At 39.7% G+C, this 16141-nt stretch overlaps 1 protein-coding gene across 2 annotated transcripts in view; it reads right to left on the bottom strand.

Annotated features, from left to right (window-relative positions):
• SLC35A1 (solute carrier family 35 member A1) overlaps positions 1-15866 on the bottom strand; it is a 31597-nt gene extending 15731 nt beyond the window's left edge. Inside the window, exons 1-2 of one of the 2 annotated variants that reach the window (XM_006058070.4) lie at positions 15587-15863; positions 11539-11716 (exon numbers count right to left, since the gene is read on the bottom strand). In XM_006058070.4, coding sequence (XP_006058132.3) covers positions 11539-11716; positions 15587-15602 — 194 coding nt within the window. In that variant the 5' untranslated portion in view covers positions 15603-15863. Of the gene's footprint in view, positions 1-11538; positions 11717-15586 lie in introns of both variants that reach the window. The other variant, XM_044924272.2, reaches the window with a different exon arrangement.
• Positions 15867-16141: the final 275 nt, after the last annotated feature.

Raw genomic sequence — 16141 nt, 5'->3', positions numbered from 1 at the left:
TATCCTTTTGTTTTACTGTTAAGCAGACAAAGATAAATGATCAATTTTAAATATACTACAGCCTTGAATATACTAGTGAAAAAAGTGAGTGAAAAGTGAAGTCGCTCAGTCGTGTCTGACTCTTTGCGACCCCATGGACTGTAGCCCACCAGGCTCCTCTGTCCATGGGATTCTCCAGGCAAGAATACTGGAGTGGGTTGCCATTTCCTTCTCCAGGGGATCTTCCCAACCCAGGGATCGAACCCAGGTCTCCTGCATTGCAGGCAGACACTTTATCCTCTGAGCCACCAGGGAAGCCCTAGTGAAAGGAACACATAAAAACCAAAGGCCATTTTTTCTTCCATTTTCCCACCCTGATATTTTCTTGGAAATCAAATCCCATGCACTTTAATGGGTACATTTTGTTAAAAGCAAATTTATTGAATTTAATTATATAAATGACATTGTGAGATAAAACATGTCTAAAATCAAAAAGCATATTTAAAAAAAATAGTCTGTCCCATTAAATTTACTGTTTGATTTTTATCACTGGAAAAGAATCTATGTTCAACCTCTTTTACCTGAAGAAATGCTGATGCTCCGTGTTGATTATAGACAGATTCTGCTGCTGCCTACCCCCCTAAATTTCCTACTAACTAGCTGAAACCAATTCTTTCTGATCTATGTTTGGTCAAAAGTAGGTCTCATTCTTCCAGCTCCTGATCTGACGAGAACTACTAGGAGACCTAAAATCCTTGGCTAGGTTACCAAGGCACTGTGTAAAATGGAATAATAATACAGCACAAGTTACTCATGAGCTTAAGAAATTTCAGTTTTGCTTACAAATTTCTTATCTGCAAAGTTAATCTTCATTCATTATTCTAGGTAATACTACGAAATAGTAAAATAATTTTCTCCAGTCTTACATGGATAAGTAGTTCAAAGATTTAAGATGCATTTATTACTAGACACACACAAAGTAATATGTTTATTTACACATCCTTCTAGGTTTCTTGGAGAAGGCAATGGCACCCCACTCCAGTACTCCTGACTGGAAAATCCCAAGGAGCCTGGTGGGCTGCAGTCCATGGGGTCGCTAGAGTCAGACACGACTGAGCGACTTCACTTTCACTTTTCACTTTCCTGCATTGGAGAAGGAAATGGCAACCCACTCCAGTGTTCTTGCCTGGAGAATCCCAGGCATGGGGGAGCCTGGTGGGCTGCCGTCTATGGGGTCGCACAGAGTCCGACACAACTGAAGTGACTTAGCAGCTAGGTTTCTTTAGTCTTTACAGGCTGTGGTGGACAGCAAATTACAAAAAGCTGACTTTGTTCTAAGACAATGTAACAATGTTTGCACTTCCTTTTTCATATCACCAATGACAGATGTAAATCAAAAGTGTTCAATTTAATAGCTATGACAGAGTTTAGTAAAGCTAACTAGCAATTTTCCTGTGAATTGTTGTAGTAATTATTTTATGAACCTAAAACATTTATTTGTTTTATGTTTCAACTGGATTATAACTTAGAAATCAATAACTTAACATTCAAATACTTGCTTTTGCATCAGACTGCTAAGCTGCTCCCCTCTCCACAAAATAGGATATTTATTTCCTTTACCATACGAGTGGTCTGACTCATACATATATGACTCATTCATATGTATATAACTCATACATATGCACAACAGTGTATATTAAAAGATAATTATTATGTCTTTGTTTTACAATTGCAGAAGGCTGGATACAATCCAAATGCCCATCAGTAGAAACTGGTCTATATAATACATCTGTATAATAGAATGCCACACAGCTCTTAAAAAAATAAGACAGATTTCTATGTATGGACATGGAACCATCTCTAAGATAAAACATTTAAGTGGAAAAAAGTTAAAAAGCAAAGCACAGTGTAAACTTTGTATGCACACAAAATTACAAGCATTGTACATACATACATGTACATGCATTTTAGTTACATGCACTAAAATTCCCCAGTCAGACCATTTAAACCTTAAACCTTATTTATCAAAGTAAGGTAGCCACCCATCAATTCTTCCCCCCAGTCCCCATTTTTTTGGCAGTTCTAACTTATGATAAAAACAAGTATAATTTCATATTCCAAAAATTACTGAAACTTAAAAGTAAAATCAAACAAAGATGGTGGAAAACTCCAAATTAATTACAAACAAACAAACCAAAAAGAAAAAACAAACCTGTCAGTTTTTTTCATGAATACCAAAATAACACTGATGGAGAAAAACAGAACTAACCCAAGTATTCTAAAACAGTCTTTTTACTATATGCTTCAAAACTAAATGCAAAAAGAACTACATACAAATACTGAACTTTAGTTAGTAGGTTTGCTTTTCCACAGCTGTATGTTAGAAATTCTGAATCTACTTATTATATATTCTAGGACTGAGCAAATAAGTAAATATCTTTAAAATAATGAAAGTCAAACTTACCATCATTGGAAAAGAAAATACAGAAAAGGGGAAAGTTGTAATGAACTCTGTGGTACTGGGTCAGAATTGCAGGTATCAAACAATATATAACTCATAGTTATATACATACATATATAGAAACAGAGTAACAGATACATTTAACACACGTTACCCAGCTCTGTTTACTCAAAGGGCCCAGAAATAATGATCTCTCTCCAGTACCAATATGCACATCATGCATCCAGATTCTGGTTTCTAAATACCATTCTTGTAAAAAAGAAAGGTTTCCTAGAGAAATTATGGTTTCAGGATTGGGGCAGGGAACACACCCTTTGTTATGCTAAAAGAAACTACTCAAAGATTGGTAAGAATATGAGAAAGACAGAGAAAGGAAAAAAGACAAAACAAAAAAAAAACGGGGAAGCTTGAGGATGATCCCACTGTCCAAATCTGGACAATGTGAGCACAGAAATAAAGAGTGATAATAATGGATTCCAGCCATCATAGTAAGATAATCCATGAATCTACACTGAGAGTGAGAGGTGGATGGAGGGAGTGAAGGACAGAAAGAAGGAAAAGCTTCTTAGAGTGAAATATGTGTGTATGTGTTAGTTGCTCAATCGTTTCCAACTCTTATGCAATCCCATGGGCTGCAGCCTGCCAGGCTCCTCTGTCCGTGGGATCTCCAGGCAAGAATACTGCAGTGGGTTGCCTTGGTCTCCTCCAGGGGATCTTCGACCCAGGAATCGAACCTGGGTCTCCTGCATTGCAGGTGGATTCTTTACTGTCTGAGCCACCACAGAAGACCCTCAGAGTAGAAAGCCAACCAATCAATGTGTAGAGAGTGTTAGAATTGGGAAATTACCATTTGGAAACATCAAATCAAAAAATGAAGAGAAAGAGGATATTTACCTAGTTTCAAAATCTCTCTCCATAAGATACTTATTAGTTACAAAGAGAAAATTGGTGACTTTATTTGGCGAAACCTGGCAACGGCAACCCACTCCAGTACTCTTGCCTGGAAATTCCCATGGACGGAGGAGTGTGGTGGGCTGCAGTCCATGGGGTTGCAAAGAGTCAGACACGACTGAGAGACTTCACTTTCACTTTTCACTTTGATGCATTGGAGAAGGAAATGGCAACCCACTCCAGTGTTCTTGCCTGGAGAATCCCAGGGACGGGGGAGCCTGGTGGGCTGCCATCTATGGGGTCGCACAGAGTCGGACACGACTGAAGCGACTTAGCAGCAGCAGCAGGCACTACCTTAATCAAGAAATCAAAGTTAAATCACCAGTAATGGGGGCAAATAGACATTATGTGCTTCTTGATAAGCTGCACTGAGAAGGAGTATCACTTCTGTGATATTCCTGACCAAAAACCTAATCATAACAAAGCATTCAACAAACTGAAGGATATTCTACAAAGCAAATGGACTATGCTCTTTAACAGTGGCAAACACATGAGAAAAATAAAAGATGGAGGAACAGTCTCAGGTTACAGGCAGCTAGAGATAAAACTAAAGTGTGATTATTTTACTGTTAAAGGACACCAGTGGGCAACTGACAAAATTATCTAAGGTCTGTGAATTAGTTAGCAGTATCACGTCAATACCAATGCCTCAAATTTGATATCTGTGAGTATGTAAGAGAATGTTATGTTTTTTAGAAAATATGCACTGAAGAATTTAGGGACAAGGGCAGCTTGTGTAAAACTTGCTCTCAAACAGTTCATAGAAACTTTATACACACATACAAATGCACAGAAATCAAGAATATGATAAAACAGACATGGTAAAATGTTAACATTTGGAAATGAAAACTTAAGGAAAAAAATAAAATTACTGAGGTGTCTAACAATGCTACTACTAAATGCTTATCTTTGCCCTGGCTAATCACATAACAGCTCAATTATTTCATTGTTCTAAAAGACTAATAATTTGAAAAGTAAAAATCAGGGAACTTTTTAATGCTGTCACTGCCAGTCACTTTCTAGGGATCTTTGGCAAATTAAAACTTCCCTCAGCCTCAGATTTCTCATTACAGAAGATGAAATAATACCTAAGGTTAAAACAGTGGAACAAGAATCAAACAAAAATAAGCTGTGTTTACCTGTGTGTCTCCCTCACCTGTTCTTAAGCGGAGAATGTTTCCTTAACACCTTTACTCTCTGGTAGCCTGCCATTCTCAACAGCAACAATCCTGACTGTCTGAAGACAGCAAGAGCAGTTGCTGCAATCTTAAAAGAGGATGTTTGGCACTTTACATAACACATTTTGACAGTGATTAACAGCCAGTATTCCAGAGAGTGGTCACTTCCTTTCCAAAGAAAAGAAGTTAGATATATGCTCATTGGGTTTTCAAAAATTTTTTTCACAACAGACACCCAAAGAAGCATTATTCTTTGTTTTTTCTAAGGAAATTTCAACTTATTATACATTATAGCAATAGTGCTAAAGTGGTGGCTAGTGTTCCTTAGTGCAAGAAAGTTGTGGTGTGCCTTATAGAGAAAACACGTTAGATAAGCTTTGTCCAGGCATGAATTACAGCACTCCTGGCCCTGAGTTCAATGCTAATAAGTCAACAATACATATTAAATGAGGTGTCTTTAAACAGAAACAAGGTTCTATGGTGATCAGCTGATGAAAATGTTGTGACCAGAGGCTCACAGGAACCTACCCCTGCTCCTCTAGGAGCAAGTTCAGTAATCACTAATTCAGTGTTCGTGGGAACTACTGCGATAGTAGTAATCAACTGTTTATCCAAAGCCATCACCAGTCCTGTAGCTTCTACTTCTGAGAAGCAGAAGCTTCTCTTCACTGACTTCTCTTCATCACACTGTCATCATGCCCACAATCCCCGGGCTCTCATAAGCTTCTTTACTCCCAACTCTTACACCTTTCTTGTCCATTCTCCTCCAAGGAGCCAAAGTGACTCACCATAATATGGGTCGCCTTGTTAGTCCCTGGTTTCATCCTTTTGGTGATTTCCTGATGCACTTGAGATAAAATCTGAACTCCTTCACAGGCACACAGTTCCTCCTGATGCCCTGCCCACCTCTCCTGCTTCGTGTTAGTACCACTCCACTCTCATAGCACTCCAGTGATCTGTTGTTCTTTAACACACTGATCTCTTTACCTTCTCTCTGCTCTTTTCTTGCCCATCTTCTGCTTGATCTTCAGGTCTGTGTTAAATATAACTTCCTCATATTCAAATGGAGACCCCCCTCTTACTTATTTACAGCATCCTCTATTTATCCTCTGGTGGCTCAGCAGTAAAGAATCCACCTGCCAAGTAGGAGACATGGGTTCGATCCCTGGGTCAGGAAGATTCCCTAGAGAAGGAAATGGCAACCCACTCCAGTATTCTTGCCTGACAAATTCCATGAACAGAAGAGCCTGGTGGGCCACAGTCCATTGGGTTGCAAAAGAGTTGGACATGACTTAGCTACTATGCAACAAACTACTTATCCTCTTAACACCACCCACTGATTATTCATTTGCTTAATATCTAGTTTTCCACCAGACTCAAGCTCCATGAGGACAGATTAGATCTTTTTAATTTGCAGCTATATTTGTTACATCCTGAAAAGTGCTGAGCAAATAACTGCTACTGCTACTGCTAAGTCACTTTCAGTCGTATCCAACTCTGTGCGACCCCAGAGACAGCAGCCCACCTGGCTCCGCCGTCCCCAGGACTCTCCAGGCAAGAACACTGGAGTGGGTTGCCATTTCCTTCTCCAATGCATGAAAGCGAAAAGTGAAAGTGAAGTTGCTCAGTCGTGTCCGACTCCTAGCGACCCCATGGACCGCAGCCCACCAGGCTCCTCTGTCCATGGGATTTTCCAGGCAAGAGCAAATAACTGGGGCTTGACAAATGAATGAACCTGACTATTGCACTACATCTTTTTAGCAATATATTGAAACAAAGCATGACTATATTTAAAATGTTTGTTTGGGACTTCCCTAGTGGTCCAGTGGTTGGGACTTGGCCTTCCAATGCAGGGGGTGAGGGTTCCATCCCTGGTCAGGGAGCTAAGACCCCACATGCAACGTCAAAGCATAAAACACAGAAACAAACAAACAAAAAAAACATAAAACAGAGGCAATATTGTAACAAATTCAACTTTTAAAAAGCCCAAACATAAAACAGAAGCAATATTATAACAAATTCAATAAAGACTTTAAAAATAGTCCACATCTAAAAAAAAAAAAAACTTAGAAAAAAGTGTTTGAAGGTAGTGAAACAGATTATTTGGACATGGCAGTGACACATTTCTCTTTAAGTGAACTTAATTATAAGCAAGACCTTAAGAACTTTTAAGAACTGTCCTGAGTCTCTGCCCCCATCTCCACACAGTATAAAATGATATGTACTTACTTTAACAATTAGCCAACAGGGAGGCCTGGTGTGCTGCAATTCATGGGGTCGCAAAGAGTCGGACACGACTGAACAACTGAACTCAATTGAAGCATACTACTGAGCAAAGAGCATTACTGGAGGGACCATCCTAAGTAAGTGGGGCAAGCTTTGCACACATCAGAAACAAGTGACGTTCTGGAGTTACCAACTCGATAAAGTTATTGCCCTTTAACAGAGTGTAAAGAGGGGGAAGAAGTGAATAAGCTTTTACCTCCTTTAACAGTTTTTTCCATTGACATGGTAGTTCACTTTTTTCCTTTTCTGTCATTATCTAAAACTTTCCAATCAAAATTTAGTATTATCTAATTTTTACATTAACTTAGTTTTTTGGAACATAGGGAAAATGTATTAATCATGAAGATCTAACTTTCCCTTTTTCTTCTCAGAAGATTCTCCAAGTTCTAAATTTTTAGTTATTTCTAACAGAATTCTTTCACATTCTCCCACAATATCCTGAAGTCGTCATCCTTTCTCTCAGATGATAAAGTGTTGCTTCTACTCTGAAAACAAAGTAAAAAAGTCCAATGTCATTTTTACCTTTATAGAAGGAATTAGTTTAACATCAGGTAGTAAAGCATTTTCAAACAATATAAGTTCAAAATTATGAAATCAATTTGTTTCTTATGTGTATCAACAAAGCAACTCCTAAAATTTCTGAGTAACAAGTATCTTCTGATATTTAGAAGTCTCTCTACCACAGCAAATAAAGCACTGACATCCAGCCTGGCTTTTTTTGGTGGGGACAAACTACTTAACATCCTATTTGCCTTTGGTGCACTTTTTTTAAATTACTGATTTTAATATGTGTATAAAGAAATTACAGCATAGAGAATATCTGGAAAATCTACTTTGCAAACTTCACACAACTGCATCAAAAAGACAAACATAAAGTTCTAGGCGCTTTCACGTGCTCCAACTCTTAACTGTTCAACCACAGTCCAGCCATCTATTTTATTCATCTTTTCCATATTCCAAACTGCTTCAGGTGAACCATGATAAGCTAGTTAGTTGTCCTTTCAAGATCTAGAATCAACTTGCAACGTTTTCACTGGGTGTGTTTCCCACACAGCGCTGATTTAGTTTCATTAGCAACTGTCTCATGACATATTGCTGAATAAGCTGAAGAAGTAATACACAATGTCCTTTCATTTCATTCTGCAGCTATCAACCTGTGACCTAACACTGTAAAATAATTCTTTCACTATTTTACCATTCCAAGAAATTAACGTTTTCACAGATGCCCTCTTTATTTGCTCCAAGAAATTCTGTCCTACCAACGTGTTTTGAATAACCACATAATTTGCCAACATGTTTCTCATTAAAAATTATGTTTGCTTTAAAATCCAGTAATTTCATATTCATTTCACTTCTTTTATGCTTTGTAATCTTTCTTTTTCCCCCAGTGTTTTTTCCCACTTGGAAACTCCTTGTGTTTTAAATGATTTTTCTTCGCAGCCAAACTCTTGCTAGCCATGTCAAGTCAAATGCCAGCAGCCATCAAAACTCTGTCTCATAATTCTTTACTTTTTTCTGATTGTCCCTGGTCTTGTGAACTCTGCAAGTAATGTTTATAAAAGAGGCTCTACATTATCCTGGGCTTCCCTTGTGGCTCAGCTGGTAAAGAATCTGCTTGCAATGTGGGAGACCTGGGTTCAATCCCTGGGTTGGGAAGATCCCCTAGAGATAGGAACAGCTACCCACTCCAGTATTCTGGCCTGGAAAATTCCATGGACTGTATAGTCCATAGGATCACAAAGGACATGACTGAGCAACTTTCACTTTCACTACATTATCCTGGTGACATAAACAGCCACCTGGTTATTGATGATGACGACAATGAAGTACAGTTTGGTTTTCCACAGTTGTTGTTTCAACACCATTATCTAACTAATCTGATGAATTCTTAGAAACTTTTCTGCTTTTATATTAATTTCAAAGAAAGTTTCCACAAAACAAACTTCAACTGACCATACCCATAACACTGAATAGCTTAAGAATAATAAATACTATACAGCGAGCAATGCAAAGCTGGGAAAGCATCAAAATAACACAAAAAGTCCATGCAGTAGGTTGGCAGGACACTAGCCCAACTGCTGAGTTAAACCAAAGGCTTCACTGCTTTTTAAAAAGTCCTTAAACAGTTACAAAACAACTGAACCACGATTTGATCTTACAGCTTTAAATAGTGGATTCCATGCTTAACAGTCCTATTTCATTCCTGGGTCATAATTTTTTCTCCCTAAAGAAGCTGGGGGATAAGGAGAAGAAATGTGCTCCCTGTGCCTCTTTTCCACTATCTCCATTTTTGTATTAAAAGAAGTTAAGCCATAAGATTTTTATTAATTTATTTATTCCTAAATTGGTTGTTGTTCTGGCATTTCAAATACAGAGATTCTTGCCTTTTAAAGACACAATAAGGCCTCTCCTTTACCTGACATTCTCCAGAATAGTGGAAGCCAAATTTCCTTAAAAATGGATCTTGTTAAGAAACTGTAAACGTCTGAGATTTTAACCTACTTGCAACCCAACACATTAGACTGCCACAGTAGCTCTGCCTGTTAAGACAAATCTCAAACACAGATTTTCTATTAAACCTTTCCACTGTCTAGCCTCAAGTTATTTTTCTCTTCTTTACTCCCTTTCCACACCATTTTTAAAGTATTTTTTTCAGATGGATTATTTGTAATCATGCATGTGTTTTCTAGTATATTTTCTGTCTCTTCCACTAAACCTAAATTTGAAGCAAGCAGGAACCATATCTCATTCATTCCACAACATCTGTTTTATTTATACTGTATGTTTCGTATCATACCAAGTCTACTTCTACGGTGGTTTAGTCGCTCTGCTGCTGCTAAGTCACTTCAGTCGTGTCCGACTCTCTGTGACCCCACAGACGGCCGCCCACCAGGCTCCGCTGTCCCTGGGATTCTCCAGGCAAGAACCCTGGGGTGGGTTGCCATTGCCTTCTCCGTTTAGTTGCTCAGTCCTGTCCAACTCTTTTCGACCCCATGAACTGTAGCCCACCAGGCTCCTCTGTCCATGGGATTTCCCAGGCAAGAATACTAGAGTGGGTTGTCATTTCCTTCTCCAGTCTATTTCTATATCCAGCACCTATTATAAAACCATCACACAGAAATCACTTAATAAATATTTGTTAAATGAAATTTAAAGTGTTTAAATGTAATTTAACCCTTACACATGCTATTCTTCACTGCTTCTTACACTCACCAGCATACATCTTGAAACCTGTATGAATTCACTTGTCCACATGACCCAGGTGGGTCCCCATCTCGTACATCTTTCCCAAGTATGGGAATTCCCTGGTGGTCCAATGACTAAGACTCTGGGCTCCCAATGTAGGGGGCCTGGTCGATCCCTGGTCAGGGAACTAGATCCCCCGTGCCACAACTAAGACCTGGCAGAGCCAAATAAGTAAACTGAAAAAAAAAAAGGTTAAAAAAAAACTTTTCAAGTAATTTCCTACCAGATTTTAATTCTCACAACTCTGTTTTCTCCAGTTACAAACTGAAGAAACTACTGTGTAACTCGAAGCTTGCCTTCTTGTTTGTCTCATTTTCTTTTGTCTTTTGTTACTGTTTTCTCTCATCCACAGCCTATGGCTATTTTCCTCTATCTTGAATGGACTCTTACCCCTGGTTTTATAGACAGTGTCCAGAACTTCCCTTTGCATATATTTCCCACTTTCCTTTACTGGTGGGGAGAAAGTCACCTGATTTTTATTAGACTTAAAATATTCCAGTCCATGAATATAATGTGGGAAATGAAAACAGACAAGTAAAAAACTGCTGGGCTTATGGGCAGCACTGAAGACTTAAAATGTGAACTTTAAAAAAAGAAAAAGAAATTGAGAAACTGAAGCTTAGGAGAAGAAGAGAAGCTAAGGAATATATGGAAAGTCATAATCCCAATGAGTCTAGGACTAAAATTAGGTCTGTCTCACTCCAAAGGCACTATGCTCAACCCTGTCTTATATTTCAGCCTTGCTAAAACAATTTTCACCCAATGTTACTGATCCAAAGCCCCCAGTGCTACCACATATTAATAGCACGATAGTGAGGAACCTCAGACACCGTGCAGGTAAAATAGGGGTAATTACCGTACTTACCTAAAGAATGTATAAAGACCAAACAAGATAACTAAGGAAAAGCACTTAGTACAGTGTCTAACACTTAACATAGAAAATACTAAGGAAATGTTAGCTATTACGATCACTTTATTCCTCTATAACATAAGTCAGCACATTTTCTGTAAGAACCAAATGGTAAATAGTTTAGGCTGTGTGAGCCACACAGTCTATGTTGCAACAAAAACAAGCAGCAAACTGGATTAACCAGTGGGCCATAGTTAGCCAACTCCACCTGCTTTATGGTGGTTTTTCAACTTTGGCACCACTGATATTTGGGGATGGAGACTTCTTTGTTATGGACTGCTGTCCTGGAGGACACGGCATCACACGATGTTTATCAGCACCCTTGACCTCCACCCGCTTGATGTAAGTAGCATCCCCCAAGTTGGGTCAACCAAAATTATACCTCCTGGGGAGCAAAAATGACCTGAGCTGAGAAAGCTCGCTCTAGAGCAATCAAACATATGAAGATATAGCTTGAATTTTCTAATAAAGAACGTAACTGAGTAAAAAAGTAATAATTTAACACACTAAAAAGTATTTATACTCACTTAGCTAAAATGCCCACACTTAGCAATAACTTGATAACTTCTGTGATACACACGGCTGTGGTTGAAAAGTAGAGTTCTTTGTCTGATGTCCTTGTGTATCTTAAAGCTATGGTGTAAGTTGCAGCCACCAGGGTCATCACTGCCAAGCAGTATAACTTGAATAATAAATTGACATTTTCTGGAAAATATGTGCAAAGATATTATTTAATAGACAACATTACGTATATAAAAGTTAATCAGTGTTATACTTCAAGATGCTTTCCAATTTCAAGCACAAAAATACATTAAAAAATTTGTTTTCAAAACAATGCTAACTACATGAAAAGAAACACACACACACAATACATGGCTGACTTTCAATATCAACTGGTTAGGCACAGATTTTGCTCCTGGGGAGGGCTCAATTGCAAGATATCTGGCTTAACTAACTCTAGTTTAGGATGTTATAAATTACACACTTTCTATATCTTTATAACTCATACTTGTGAAAGCAAAACATTGATGGCAGGATAAAAACAACAGCAGCAATGTATATTCTAAACAGAGACAGCAGGAAGAAAACAAAAGGAATAAGTGAATGATAAAATAATACAGAATTTTATAAATTACATCCAGCCTCTCATTTCACAGCATTATATGAAAGATAACTCATAACACACACACACACAAAGAGTATTAAGAATGAAGTTCTGTAAAACCTGAATTCCAGGAAATATACATAACTTATGAACACTCAATTTAAGAATTTATTGTAAGTATATCTGAGCATCAGCTGTCATTCAGGCACCAAGGCTGGTCCACCAACTTCAATAAAACCACAAGCAGTGGGGAGCCAGGTCTCCTTCAGTACTCCCAGCCCTGTTATGAGACAGCCATCACCTAAAACTCAAACTATTTCTACTTTTTTTACCCACTTCATACTTCCCTCATCCCCAGCTATATTTAACCTTCTTCAAATCTTCAGGCACATGTTAAACAGGGATCAGCAAGTTTTTTCCTATAAGGGCCAACAGTAAATATTTTAGTTTTTTTAGGCCACGAGGCAAAATTAAGGATATCACGTAGGTACTTAGGTGACAAGAGAGAAAACATATTTTCACATTTAACTTATATTTAATTGGAAAAATTCAAAATATAATAATAATTGAGTACAATGCTTTCTTGTATTGAGAAGACAGGAATTCTGGGGGTGGAGGTGGAGGCAGGTAACATTATGCTTCACTGGTCTTCAAAGTTGGTGTTCCATCAGATCAACTGCAAAACGTTCATCTGTAAAAACCATTCTTAGCTCACAGGCCATACAAAAATAAGTGATAGGCTGGGTTTGACCAATGGGCCATACTTTGACAACCTGGGCTAAGAACCATAGGGACAGAGGTTACTCTGGGCTGCTACTATAACTACATTACATCTAAGTATGCTTCTTAACTACTTTGGAAACCTAACCATAATTCAAAGGTGACTTGCACAGGAAAATAAAAGTTTCAAACAAATCATCTTTATATGGTAAGGTGGAAACTTACTAGGAAAACAGGTTCTTCAATATAAATATTTTCCCCTGGGTGAATTAAAGAATTATTTGCAAAATTCAGGCAGATGTTTAAAAGTACATTAGGTCTTAACTAAAAAGCTGGATGGCAGAACAGAAAAAATAGAACTTATCTCTGCCTAAAGTTTCAATAGATCTTGAGGACCCAAAAGGCAATGTTAATGTAAAAGAGATTGAAGAGGATTACTGTAATACTTCACTTGCCCTAAAACTCTCCTACACAAGGAGGAAATGTAAGACAAAAAATAAACAGCAGTACAGGAGAAAGCATTTCCCATCTTCTTGATCAGGGGTGAACAAAGTACATTTCCTCTCATTTTTCTATGATCTGAAAGCTGAGAATAGGTTTACATTTTTAAATGGAAAAAAGTTTTTAAATAACCTTTTGTGATGTATGAAAATTATATGAAATTCAAACTACTGTGTCACCAAGTTTTATTAGAACATACTTGTTTCCGAATTATTTATGGCTTTTTTTTTTTTTGCCCTGCAACAGCAGGGTGAGTAGTTATGACAGAGACCATCGGCTATTAACAGAAAAAGTTTACCAACCCACATGTCCTAGATTATCAATATTTTCATAAATAAGAGAGGTTAGGACTCCTAAACTAAAAACTATGTCAGCGATTATATAGGTTCCTGATTCCAAAACAACACAATGAATGGCTAAAATTTTGAAAATACACCTATTAGCATAGTGATTAAATGGGAATACACATGATATTCCTGAAAATAACTACCAATTAAATAGAAGAGCAAGCAAATAAGTTTAGATATCTGTATAATGAAAGTGCAATTATTAGCAATTTCAGTTTGTTTCAAGGTAATATTATCACAAGTCCATACAGGGACTTCCCTGGTGGTCCAATGGTTAAGACTCCTGAGCTTCACTGCAGGGGGCAGAGGTTCAATCGTTAGTCAGGGACTAAGATCCATGCGGTGGCAAAAAGTCCACAGCTCAACTGCATTGTTGAGTGGGCACAGTGGCACATCAACACTGTTTTCTCCTTCTCTCAAAGCTCCCATTAGCTCCCACACAACTTCTGTTTATATGTGGAGAATCCCACCACCCCGCCCCGCAAAAGAAATTTACAATCTGGAGTTGTATATTTTTCTGTTATAGTTTACTATATTTTAAAGGGGACATTATTTGTAACACCTGAGAAGGTGGAAATTAGGAAGTCCCAGATAAATAAATCCTTTGTGAATATCAGAAGTTCGGGATTGCAATTTTGTATTACACAGTTCTAGCGGACATGTAAGATTTAGCACACGACCCAGGCACAACAAATAGGTATTGGCAATAAGCCTAAATCTGTAAATTGAGCGACTATTTCAGATGATTTGACTTAGGTAATTCTGCAATTGCCTTCACCATTCATCTTGCTATTTTCATTTTATATCAATTATCAAAAGAATTCTACTTTTTTCCTTTATTTCGGGTGTTGCTATAAAAGACTCTTAAAGGTGGGCTTATTTGAAATGCGAGAAGCATATGCAATTGCAGACAATGCCCCTGAGCAGGGCTTGAAGGATAAATGTGGCCTCTCCAACCAGGAAAATAATTCGCCACCCAAGCAAAAAGCTATTGTTCAAATATTTGTTCAACGTATACTCAGGGGTGAAGCCAAGAGCTCTATGGAGGAAATGTGGAGAAGAATCCGGGTGTTGCCCAATCTCTTGTAGCTTGACCATTCAGAAACTCAACTCCGGTTTTAACTTAATCCCATCCAGCAAAGCAAACGAGCTGCAGAGTTAATGATACTTACACTCAGGAAAAGGCAATTAGTCATCAAACATTATTACTCTAATGAGCTATCCCTGGGGAAGGGGCAGGGGCGGAGGATGGGTATCATCCTTCCCACAAAATATTCAAGTGTTACTTCTAACCACATAACATTCTAGAGAGTAACTGTTAACGACAGCTTTCTCCGTCTCGTCACATTGCAAGGCTGTTAGGTGTATCTGTTAGGTGGACCAGCCGCTGCTTAGGTTCTGCACCCGGAGCATACCCTTAAGGTTCTGAGCATCCCAGTGTAGAAGGCACCGCGGAGTCCGCAAACGCGGTGACGCCGGCCCGCACTGAGACCTGTCCTGCCTCCCGCTGGGTGATGCGGTTCCAGCCCGGGCCCGGAGCACTGATCCCTCGCCTGGTCCGCTAGAGCCCAGGCCTGTCTGAATTCTGTTCCCACCCACTCGTCCAGGCAGGCGCGGTCTCCGGCCGCCAAACCGGCTGGCCCTGAGTCCGCCCCCCGGGAAGGCAGCCGCAGTGGGAGGCTGGCTGCCCCGCGCTCCCCTGACCCGTGGCAGCGCGAGCTCAAGCTCGGGAGCCGCTCAACACAAATCCCCGCTCCCCGACGCCCGGGCCTACCCCCCGGAGACCCGAGCCCCGCGGGCACGGAAGATGCTCGCCCGCAGACAGGTGCAGACAAGTGCCGAGGCTCGCTCGGCATAGCGCCCCCGACCCGGGTTCTCCAGTCCCGCCGGCCCCGGCCTCACCTCTTGGGGCTGCCATGGTTCCCCGACAGCGCCGCGCGGAACTGACCCGCACCCGCTCCGCGGGCGTCAGGGCACCCGGGACCGCCTCCCGGAGTCATAGAGACGAAAACCGCGGGGCCTAGAGCGCCCCGCCGGCCAACCGGCCGCGGCTTCCCGCCCAGCCAAGCACCTGGACTAGGTTCACGAATTCGTCCGCTGCAGAAAAGGGGCGGACCCGGAGGGAGAAGAGACCGGTATCGCCCAATTTCTGTTGACAAGGGAGTAAAAACTTAGGTTCCACAGCGTTCTTTTGTAAACTACAACTCCCGGCCGGCTAACGAGGCTGAGTCGCGAGAGCCGAGCGTTGCCTTCTGGGAACTGTAGTCCTCACCAGGTGATTTGGCGGCAAATAGGAATTGGTCTTCGATGTAAGGATTTTGGCAAAGCTGTTGTATATCGTCCAAAAACCCGGAAAGTAACAGAAACTAGGCAACTTCTGTAACTTGCATTAAGTTCCTCACTCATTAACTTCTGTTGTTACCTCTTATTTAAACTTAAAGTTTATATTATATATTG

The sequence above is a fragment of the Bubalus bubalis genome, chromosome 10 (assembly GCF_019923935.1).
Source record: "Bubalus bubalis isolate 160015118507 breed Murrah chromosome 10, NDDB_SH_1, whole genome shotgun sequence".
NCBI classification, from domain to species: Eukaryota; Metazoa; Chordata; class Mammalia; order Artiodactyla; family Bovidae; genus Bubalus; species Bubalus bubalis.
Note: the sequence above shows the minus strand (reverse complement) of the source record. Positions and strands in the feature narration are given on the sequence as shown.